The 12,361-nt window shown below is 35.7% G+C and overlaps 1 protein-coding gene across 8 annotated transcripts in view; it reads right to left on the reverse strand.

Moving 5' to 3' along the window:
- The window catches only part of Smarca1 (SWI/SNF related, matrix associated, actin dependent regulator of chromatin, subfamily a, member 1), a 77,165-nt gene that overhangs the window by 18,303 nt on the left and 46,501 nt on the right, over positions 1–12,361 (reverse strand). For 7 of the 8 annotated variants that reach the window (XM_063246392.1, XM_063246391.1, XM_063246386.1 and 4 more), the window contains 3 exons: positions 10,359–10,469; positions 9,985–10,098; positions 1,352–1,474 (listed from right to left, as the gene is read on the reverse strand). In XM_063246392.1, coding sequence (XP_063102462.1) covers positions 1,352–1,474; positions 9,985–10,098; positions 10,359–10,469 — 348 coding nt within the window. The remainder of the gene's footprint in view (positions 1–1,351; positions 1,475–9,984; positions 10,099–10,358; positions 10,470–12,361) is intronic. The other variant, XM_063246393.1, reaches the window with a different exon arrangement.

Here is a 12,361-nt window from a genome sequence, read left to right on the forward strand (position 1 = left end):
TTATAGGTAAATGGATGCAATCTGAGACTGCACTCTTAAGTGAGATAAATCAGGCTCACATGTGTAAACCTCATATTTTCTCCCTGGTGTGAGAAGTTGAAAGAGTAAATATGTACCAAAATATGTAATAGATATTGTGAAATGGGAAGAAATTGTTCAAAAGGAAAGGGGAACTAGGGTTGGGAGGAAAAGAAGGAAGGGAAAAGGGGAAAAAAGAAAAATACAATATAGCTACACTATTAGTCTTTAAGAAAGGTTTGTGCTAATACTGTTTGGATAATTTTTATGCTCTTATCTTGTACTCTGAATAATTACTTTGAAGGTAACAATACATAGAATATTATCTATTGTTATTCTCCTACTATTTTGCTATGAAATTGTTTTATTTTTCCATAGAATAAAGAGTAAATGAATAAATAAATTTTGCTGGCATCATCCTATACTTAGTTCACATTTTTATTATTCTGCAAGTCTTTTATGATGAATCTTTTTTTAATTTTCTAGAGCTTATTTGGAAAAAATTTACAAAACTCACCAAAGCAATAATGGCCTGAAAGTATTAATATTTTGTTCAAATGGAAAACTTTCCTATTTAATTTTTGGCTTTTAATTACCCAATGATACACATATCATTGATACACTGTGTACCATTGATATACAATGATACACAATGATAAAACATTTCAGTGATCTTTAATCATTGTATTAAAGTTCTAAGAAAAGATTAAATTTTTTAAATTATGAAATTATTTCATAAACAAAAGACAGGTAGAGTATAAGTTCAGGGGAGAATTTACGTCAATCAACAAAAGAACTTTAGATTTCTTATGGTCATAAGATTTCAATTCATGTTAGCGATTACTATAGATCATGGACTATGAATTTAGCTCAATGGTGCAGCACCTGTCTGGTAAGCATGGTTATGAGTTTGATACCCAGTACCCCCTTGCCAAAATAAAACAAAGAAAATATCATCAACCTAGGCAAGTTAGCTAACCAGCCTACCCCAGGTACAGTAGCCACACCTCTCAAAGGCAGAAATTCTTTCATGTAGTGAGTAGTTCGTATTATGTATCAGGATTCAAATGCAGATTCACTGATCTTAGTATAATTGATAAAAAGTATGTCATATTTCTAGTAATTGACATATATTTTGCATATGTATATTTTTTTCTAATATTCCCAAAGAAGCATATTCTGTAAATGGGATTATTAAAAATAGGGATATATGGTCTAAGCGTGCTTAGAGTCCTAGCAAGACACTAGTCCAAAATAATAAAAAGTAACTGTTAGCTATACTTTTCTTTTTTCTTATTGACTAGAAGTATTTCAGCCACTTAAAATAATTTACTTGTGTGAGAAGTTTTTCCTTTTCTTCTGTCTCTTCTAATGTAAGAGGTTCGGCTCCATCAATCTTTTTTTGCTCTTCTCTTTGAGCCAGAGCTGGATTTGGCATCTCAGGATTCCTTGGCACCTATTAATCAAGAGATGAGTGATGGATACATTATGAGAAATATTAGTTAGTAAGGGTGTGTAGTTATATATTGGTCTAGTTATTTCAATAATAAATGATATGTAATCAGAATGACACAAGGTTCTCTCCACCTTTGTGCTACTGTGATATTATTAAAGAATTATTCTTGTGCCACAGGCATTTTAAAGTTAAAACCCATTTGTAAATAAGTGCCACATTACATTCTAGATTTCACTGCACTGAGGAACAAAGATATTCTTATAGAATTGTAGTACATGAAATAAAAAGTTTGGCAGTAAAAAAAGACCATATTCCTTTGGTACTATAATGCAGGGTAAAGAAGTAGCAGTGCACCCACAGATGATATCCAACACCGATAGCTTCAACATGCGAAAAGAATGGAGTGCTTTTATTGCCTGCCAGGGCTTATAAGGGGAGACTATTTTCATATATAATGCAAAATCTAAAAGTGACAGGAAAATGAAGAAAAAAACACAAGAAATAAGGAAATTTAAGAGTGAAGGGAGCAGCAGAGTCTACCAATAGCTGCAATGGAACCAGCAGTCAAAAGAAAAAAAGACTACAGCAGCAGTGACCAACAGCAATTATAAATGGTGTTTGAGGTACAGAGCTGCACATACATTGATAACTGAGGAGAAGAGAGCTTGAGTGAAAACCCCCTGAGGACAGAAGCTTAGCTCTCCAAGGAATCAAGCAGCCACTTGTATCTCAAAACTGTAGCCCAAGGGGCCTCAGTGTGTCACAATGTCATGGCAAGCACATACAACCAGTATGATTCAGCAGTACGGGGCAGCATTCATCATGTGGAGGGATAAACCAAGTCTCTCAGCCTAAAGCCTCATACCATCGCTGTGTGCACCTGCAGTTACAATGCAGCCCAATGATTTAAGAGGCCAGGTACAGAACATGTGCAGTACATTTTACAGCATTCCATTAAGCATGAAAATGAAAGGGTTGGCAGTAAGTCTTCCATTGTTTGGAATGCACTCATATCATAACTGATTCCTTTTCTAGGAGTATCAGTAAAAGTTTTACTCTAAGGCAATGATAACACATATTACAATAATAATTATTATTTTTCTCATTGTTACACATATTTCATAAAGTTCAAACCACATAATTGTAACTTCAAAATGAGTTTGTAAACTACTGTATCCAATTGATCTCAGATGTAAAATCTGGGTATTAAAAGGCAGAATCGTTTGTAATCATAGTACCAGACAACCAAATTAGTATGCATTGCCTATACATATCGATTATGTTTGTAGCACTATGATAAACTGATTGGAATATGAGAGAAATGTCGGACATGCTGCTGCCCACCAGGAGCTCACAAACTAGTTGCAGAATTTTAAGCCATACCTTATAAATCCTAAAGTTATGGGGAGATGGAAGAATATTCTAGGCTGGAGCAGGATGAGCAAAAGCACGAAGGCAGAAATGTACAGTAAGGAGTGTAGAGCATTTATGTTAGGGCTTGGGGGTATAACTCATTGGTGGAACACTTACCTGGCATGCGTGAAGCCCTGGGTTCCATCCCCAGCACCACAAAAAAATGTGAGGACTTATACTGAGAAGGAACAAAACACAAGGCCAGGTACAAACATATTTAGCGGGCCCTAAAACCACCCATGAGGCACTGGAGACTTAAATAAGGGAGTAAAGTGTCAAAATATAGTGCTTTTGCTGTGAGCCTTGTGCTGGAAGGATTGAAATAGAAAAGCAACTAGAAGCAAGAGAACCTGATAATTTCATAACCTAGATATGATGTAACATCATCTGGCCTACGATGGTGGCAAATGGAAATGAAAAAGAAGTATAAATTAAAAATTAAATGTAGTTCAAAGATGGCAATGTTTTTTGAAAACTCTTTTCAACAGCTAAAGTCAATTGTAAAATTATAGGCACACCAGCAATTTTATTCCCAAGGATTTATCAAAAGAAATGAAAATATGTTTATGCAAAGCCTTTTACAAAAAATGCTCTCAAGCAGCTTTACTCATAATAGCCCCAAACCAGTGAACAGCTCAGATGTCCATCTATTTAAAAAATGTATAAGCAAACTGTGGTCTATGCATACAATGGAACAGCGTTCAACAGTATAAAAAAAACAAGCCATTGATATATGGGACAACATACCTGCATCTCTATAACATTACGCTAAATGGAAGAAGATTCCCACACAATGTATGGTTCCATCTATGTGAAAAATGAGAGCAACAACCTAATCTATGGAGGACAGTAATGTTAATGTTAGAACAGTAATTACCTCTGGAGAGTGTGTACTGGTACTGGCTAAGAAGAGAAACTCCCTAGGGTTACAGTATGAATCTTTATGGAGGTCTGGATTACATAAATGCACACATTGGTCAAAACACACTGAATGGTACTTAATAGTTACACATTTTCCTGTGTGTAAATTTCACCTTAAAAAAGAAATTGTAAAAATACTGGACTCTGGCTAATGATATATATGTTGCATTTTTTCCAAATAAAACACAAAAATTTATGCTTCAACTCTAAAATGCATCAAAACAGGAAAAAAATCCATATGATAGAAGGCTGGAGAAAAAAAAGTATATACTGTTAAAGATGTAAGCTGTAAAACATATGTGGTATATACTTGTACATTCACTGTACAACTATTTCAGCAACTTTCTGTTTGAAAATTCTTGATTTGTTTGAAAAATCATAGACACAGCTTTAAGGTTCAATAGATCTCTTAAATTGCTGGTATGTGAAATTACTTTAGCTTCAATTTTAATTCAGACAATCTCTGCTTTTAAGATACCTCTTAATCAAATATTTTGAAAATTTCTGTTCAACAAACTAAACTATAACCAAATGAAAACATCTGATTTATAACAGAAAGTAAATACACCTACATAAAATAAAATGTTTATTCCTACAGATATTCATTTAATACTAAAGCTTTCCCCCTTTGAACATCTAATAAAGTTAAAATCAGAATATTATGTACTACCACCAGAATTTAGGATCCACTGCAGAAAATTTCTTTCATACCCACTGAATATATTTAATACAGCAAAGCGTAAGAATGACTTCATCACTTTTTATGTTTACTATCTAACTTTTAAAAGTGGAAATGACTAAAATACACGGCTGCTAAGATGTCCAGAATTTCTATATCCCTTTATTATTAAAAAATCTCATTAACATTCATCATTTTTAAACACTTTAACTCATTAGGTTCCTATTAATATTAACTTTCTAGGAATAATTTCAAACTGCCATGTAAGAATTAAGTAATTTATAGACCAACAGCACCAGATACCTAGGGGGTATCTAGAGTACTAGTTTATATTTTACTATGATGCCCAGCAATACAATAAACATACATTAAAAACTGACTTTCAAAAGGAAATATCTTAATTTTTGTTTGGATTTCTAGTCAAAGCCTAAACAATTTGTGATTAAGAGCTGTGAAATAGTGAAAACCTTTTTTGGGTCCTGTTTTTTTTTAGGAGTTGAACAAGCATTTCATAGAAATATGGAATACTGAATTAAATGTGACAGTATACAAAATGAAAGCAGTAATCTGAAATCAGCTCACAATATTTTAATTCTGCCGCTGCAAAATAGGTGGCCCACAATGACAGTTCTAAAACGCACAAAGATTATGAAACTTTCCCAATTTGTCACATGTTTATATTTTTCCCTAAAGAATTCTTTATTAGGCATAAATGTTTAGAAGGTTCTACAGGTCCCTTCAGCTTCAAATACGGCAAAACTTTCACCCTAGGTCTTCAATGAAATTTCCAGATACTCTGGATTTCTATACTGCAATTTAAAATTCAATCAAGTCATTCTCTTCCGATATAAAAGCTTCAGTGAACAAATGATTAAGTACTGAATAATAACTCCTTTATTCCAAAGAGCAAATCAAGCTTCTAAACATGCCAAACTTGCAACAAGGTCAAAGCTCAGATAGGGGGAAGAACTGATACATAAATGCAGTACTAACCACCAAGTGATTAGGGCAAAACAAATACTTGTCTTGGCCTCACATGAAACAAAAGCTTTTAATTCCAGGTCTTTTTATCAACAATACTGCTGTGACCTTGTTGTGCTGAACATGGGAGGAAGAGCAAAATAGATAACAAAACTGCAAATAAACAGGTTCTCACAAAATACATCTCAAGGGCTCCCAGCTACCCTCCATCCCAAATCGCTACTAAATAAGACTCTGGGTACTGAAAATAAAACATTATCATGAACCACAGTGCCCCAAGCTATGGATAGTAACATTCTCCCTTCAGGCACCAATCATTTAAGCAGAAAGGGGGAAGGAGTCTCTCTCTCTTTCACAACCTGGGTGCATACACATTATAGAACACCAGGTGTCTCCACTACAGCAGTTTTGTTCATCTAAGAATAAACTAGTGCTCCATTCATCTTATGGCCCTGATGAGTTTTCCAGAGATATTAAGGAAGGGGTCAGTGCTACATATTCCTTAAGTAGATAAGTCTAACAGTTATATATTACAAGTCACCCTTGAAGCTGTTGTGGATGATAACATGCCATGCCCTCTCTAGACTCTGAACTCAACATGAAACCCACCCAATTAAAGAACCCACCTTAGCTCAGGTCCATAGTTCCTGGTAAAGAACAAAAGAGACAAAGTTGAGAAAGGACCAATATCCAGAATGTATTCTTATTTGTTTTGTAAATCCTCAGCTAGGCATGCAAAGGAGGAATCAAGGCAAGTCTTAGGACATTACAGAAGCAATTTATAGTGGGGCTGAAGAGACACAATGCCAAGTGTAGAACCGTAGGGCATTGGGTCCCCTTCCACCACCACCAGCACAGTCCAAATTGCCACTATCTTCCCTCATTTTGATAGTTCAATAGCCTCCTGGGTGGTTCCCCTGGATAACTCCCCATTCCCTACATCACAGCCAGAGTGACCCTCCAAAAATATAAATCTGATCATGCTTTACTACTTATAAACTACATGACTGGCCAAATTACACAACTTATTCCTCAGTTTCCTCATCGATAAAATAAGCAGTGGCTCCAGGGCTGTTTTGAGGATAATGAACTAATATTTATAAAGAACTTGGAACAGTATATCACAAGTAACCCAATTAAGTATCATTCACCACCTGCCCACCCACCTCCCCATCTTAGAAACTTATCAGTGGTGTCTGCCTTGCTCTAAAGTTCAGCCTCATTACATGACCCATAATGCTCCATGGTGACTGGCCTCTATGCAACAGCCTCCATACAGTTGCCTTCTTGCATTCCAGAAAGGGGGCTTCTTTCTTTCCACCTCAAGATCTCACCCATCTCTTGGCATAAGAGATGCCCCTGCCAGAGCTCTTCTCTCTCACACTTCTCACAGCTCATTCACATCTCTCTAATCTCAACTTGAATGACACTGAGGGCACACAATGGTGCTGTCCTAGTCCACATAGGTAGCTATGTCATGCTCCCTCATGGTACCCTTGATAAGCACAGAACTGCACAAATAAGGACATCCTTACACCATGTTGCTTAATGTCTGTCTCTGCCATTATAATCGAAGTTCCCATAGGTGAAGGACCCTGTCTGCCTTAGTCATCACTTTATCCCAGTACTTGGCACAACAGCTCAATAAATACAAATTAAATAAAACAGTCCGTCAATTCATTCATTCTCCTTCTCTTGACACTTTTTTCTGGGAAGTGAGGAAGAGGTCACCATGAGCTGTAATACAGCATGAATTCCATGCCACCTTCCTTAACCCCACTCACTCCTTTCCTCTCCTCTTACACTTCTTCTCCCTCTTCCTTCTAAGCACCATTCACAGCTATGCCTTCATTCCCTTGTCTTCAGAGGTTTCCTTTTCCTCTATCCTCTTCCAGCTGGCCATCTGCCAAAGAGTCACTGTAAGACCTCACCCCTAACCACAAACTGCCTGTAATGAAAGACACTGTTTACATCCAAACCAGATCTTTGGCCAGAATGTGGTGAGCCATGCAATTATCTTGGGGAGCAAAATTTCAGCAACTCCAAAGAAGGAGCATAAACAGTTCTGTCACTAGGAATGAGTTTTTTATTGCTGCTACTTGACTACCACTTGGCCCACCTCCCAAATGCCATGTCACACCACTATAAACACAGTCCTTATTTAGGACATTGGAAAGAAGCAGGGTTGTATCACATGCAGAAATAGCCCAGAGTGTCAGAGTGGAAAGAGCAGAACATTTTAATACTGAGAACTGGGTTTGAGATCAGTTTCCACAGCAGCCTTGAGCAAGGCCATTTAACCTCTCTGGATTTCCACATCCATGATATGGAGACGTTTGTTAGATAAAATACTGTTAAAGTACTGATAAACTATAAAATACTCCACACAAATATTTGGTTTATCACTACCTGAGGTCTAACATTTCGGTACATGGTCAAGCCTCACTAGTTTCGGTCAATAAAAAGTACAGAAGATAATCTTCTAATCCTATATTATAAATATTTTAATAAGATAATATCTGTTTGGCATATGAAGCTAATTATTATTTTCACTGCTTTTATTTTTCATTATGAATCTATATGCTAGAAATTTATTCTGGCATATCACTTTTTTGACTTTCTTCAAAACCGGTATTATGCCTAGTAGTCATATTTGAAAAAGCGCTTTCTGAAAAATAACGTGGTACTGGCACAAAAACAAGCATGAGGATCAATGGAACAGGAAAGAAGATGCAAAAACAACCTAGGCACAAACAGCCGTCTGATCTTTGATAAAGGAGCCAAAAACATGCTGGAGGGAAAACAGACTCTGTAATAAATGGTTCTGGGAAAACTGGCTAGACATTTGCAAATCTAGACTCATGTTTCTCACGTGTACTGAACTCAAATCAAAATGGATCACAAAATCGAAATATAGCTAAAAACATCCGTACTTGGTAGTGTATGGCTATAAACCCAGCCCTTAGGAGGTTGAGGCAGGAGGATCACCACAACTTTGAGGCCAGTCTTAGCTACACAGGGAGACCCTGTCTCAAAAAAATTTTTTAAAAGGGCTCAGTGGCATAAGCGCTTGCCTGGCAAGTGCAAGGTTGTGAGTTTGACCCCCAGTACAAAAAAAATTAAAGGTCTAAATATTTAAACAAGCAATCTTTTGGTGGAAAATGACAAAACTGTTAATATAATTTTAGGTAAGAACTTCTGAACAGAACTCCAACTGCGTAAGAAATAAAAACAACAACCAACAAATGGGATTATATTGAATTAAAAAGCTTCTGCACAGCATTGGAAACAACCAACAGAGTAAAGAAAAACCTACAGAATGGGGAAATTTTTTGCCAGCTATTCCTTGTACAAAGAACTAATATCTAGAATACAAAAAGAACTCAAATATTAGACACTCAAAAGACTCAATTAGAAAGACAGGCAGCTGAACTGAATAAGTACTTCTCAGAAGTACTGGCCAATAAATACATGAAAGAATGTTCTCTGACCATTAGGAAAATGCAAATGAAAACAACACTGAGATTCTATCTTACCCCAGAAAGAATACCTATCTTCAAGAAACCAGATAATGACAAATACTCATAAGGCTGCAGGAAAAAGAGAAAGAAACACTTCTACATTGTTCGTTGGAATGCAAACCAGTATAACGACTATGGAAATCAGTGTGGAGAGTCCTGAAAAAACTAAAAATAGAGATTCCAGTCTACCTAGCTATTTTCCTACTATGAGCCTTCCCCAAAGAGTTAAGACATGACATTACAATGACACATACATACCTATGTTATAGCCACACAACTCATAAGAGCTAAACTTTGACATCAGCCTATATATCCATCAACAGATGAATAGATAAAGAAAGTGGTGCTGTATTTATACACAATGGAGTACTACTCTACTATAATGAAGTATACATTTGAGTAATTTGTAAGAAAGTAGATGCACCTTGAAACCATAATGTTTAGTAAAATAAATCACACACACAAGCTTAAATATTGCATGTTTTCTCTTATATGAGAAACCCAAAGTATAAAGAAATTAAAGAGCAAAATAAAAGACAGATAATAGGAAACAGGGAGACAGCTCTTTCACAAACGGGGAAGGGACCAAGAGATGGAAAGAAGACAAAGGAAAGGGAGGGGAAAGGGACATAAAAAGAATTAAGATTGCTGTATACATGTACCAACTCCCCACAATGAATGCAATCATTATGTGCTGCAAACATGTACTAATAAAATTATATTTAAATTAAAAAATAAAACAAAAACAAAAAATATGTTACTATAGGTATTACTGTTTTGAAATATTAGACAATCCTCCATTAATCCCTATTAATGATGATGCTCTTGGGTTATTCACCAATTTGAGACTTTACTTCTAGTTAAATCTCTTCTTTGGTTTTAAAAATGTTGTACTAACTTTTGCTCACATTAAAATGGAACACCTAGTCTAGATTAACAGTTTATAGTATATCTTAACAGATTATATTACACTAATCTAAAAATTGAAAAATTACCTTATAACCTATTGTCTTCCGATAATAAAGAATTTCTTTTTCCAAGAGCTCAAATAAACGTGGTGGGAAAAACTGAAAATCCTGAACATTGGGCTGTTTTGGAGGACGTGGAGCCTGTGAGGGGAAAATGCATTACATGTATATTTGTTTTAATGAATTATACGAAGTGAACATACTTAATTTTACTATTTTCATATAAGGAAAAATAAATACAGTGGAATCTACTTACATTACTAGGCCATAACAAATACTTTATTTTACTGTTATATTTTAGGGACTATGATTTGGCAGTGCTATAAATAAATCTGAATCATAGATCGTGTTACAAGATAACTGTACTATAGGCCTTCAAAGCTGGCCTTGCACTGTTTTACCTTTGGAATCTTTGGCTCACTGACACGCAGAGCCTCTCTAAAGTAGGCATCCACTGCGTAGTTTGCTTTGCGTTCTCGTTTGGGAGGTTCAATCCATTCCACCATACCAAGCTATGTACAACAAGCAAAAACAAGGGCATTAATTACTCTGAACTGTTTTGTCACCATGAAGTACATCAAAGCTGAAGAAGCATGAGAAAACCAAATCTGTGAGAATCAAAAACATGCTTTATAAATCACAATTATGCCTCTCAAGTTCCAGAACCTGTACTGTACATCAAGTTCAGGTACAAAGGTGGTTTTCTTTTCCTTTGTGAAAGTAGTATAAAAATTAGTTCTTCCTTAGTAATTTATAATTTATAATTATTTGTATACTCTGCTTAGTACTCTGCGTCAATTTAAATAAATGGTAACAGAAAAAAGTAATATTGATTCTGGTTACTAAGGTAACTGTATGAATTATAAAATAGATAAGAAGGGTAAGTGAAAAATATCAATGTGACAGGCATTTATCTGTCCTCCCTATTTCAAGAAAGATCTTAAATGAAATCTCCTGGAAAGGTAGATGAGGTATATAGGGCAAAGTCAATGTAATCAAAAAGACCTAGATGAATCCAAATTCCATCATTTTACCAACTGTACAACTTTGGGAAATTATTATTATTTTACCTGAATTTTTATCAGAATTACTGTGTCAGAATAATTTATCAGAATTATTTTATCTGTCTGTAAAATGAAAACAATAATACCTACCTTGAGGATTCAATGCAACCATATGGGGCTGGGGTGTAACTCAGTTGTGGAATGTATGCTTAGCATGTGAAAGGACCTGCATTTAATCCCTAACACCAAAAAATAGACTAAAGTAACAAAATTCATGAAACATTAGCTAAATGGCCAAGAGTTAAATGTAAGGTTATTACTAAACATCCAAAGTAGTGTGAATCATGATTTGGTAACATTACAAAATGTTACTCCATTATCAGTCAGGAAATGTATGTCAGTAGTCAAGAGACAATACTGACGATGCAACATTCTAGAGTTTGAGCAATGGGTTTCTATGTATATGTTTTTCTTAATTTCATAGTGCTTACTTAGCCCAGTGACATTACATAAAATAAGATATGAATAACCTAGAAGCCACTACTCCATTATGAATTTCCTCAATCTACTTGTTCTGATCTAAAGAATGAATTCTAACCATGGCATTATTTTAAGAGTGGCTGATAAACTAAGATGACCAGCATGATTAGTGATCTACAAACCATTTAAAGAAGTAAAGTCAGACACCATGGTGGCATTTGTATACATGAATGTCTATACAACAGAAAAGAATACAGTTCTTTGTTGATCTACAAATTTAAAACCAATATGAAAACTTACAAGGCAGTAGATTTCTACTCAATATAATTTAACAACTATGCATTATGTACCTACTATATCATCTGCAAGTGAGTGTTCAGAGTACAAAGATAAAATAATCTCTTTCATCAAGGAGCACTTAAATCAGGCTAGTGGTGTGGCTCACTGGTAGAGTACTTGCGTGGCATGCACAGGGCTCTAGGTTCAATCCCCTATTCCACAAGAAAAGGACCTTATAAGTCAAGCGAAAAGTTTTCTGAGAACCAGAAAATATGAAACAGTGAAAGTATTCTGAGAGGGCTAAGACACCCAACACTGTAACATTCGAACAGAGGTTGGATAGTTGTCCTGGATGCACTCAGTGGGATTTCTTAATTACAAGGGTTAAAGTAAATGACTTTGGAGGTCTCTTCCAAGCCTAATGATATTACAATGTGATGTTTAAGTAAAATGAGAAATACCCACAGCTGGGGCTGAGAGTGTAGCTTAGTGGTAGAGTGCTTGCCTAGCACATGCAAAGCTCTGGGTTCCACCACCGGAAGGAAGGAAGGAAGTAAGGGGAGGTAAAGTGAGAGAGAGAGAGAGAGAGAGAGAGAGAGAGAGAGAGAGAGAGAGAGAGGCAGGAAATGAAGGAGGAAAGA

This window comes from Cavia porcellus, unplaced genomic scaffold (genome assembly GCF_034190915.1).
Source record: "Cavia porcellus strain 051 isolate PalLab524CR breed Dunkin Hartley unplaced genomic scaffold, mCavPor4.1 scaffold_3, whole genome shotgun sequence".
NCBI classification, from domain to species: Eukaryota; Metazoa; Chordata; class Mammalia; order Rodentia; family Caviidae; genus Cavia; species Cavia porcellus.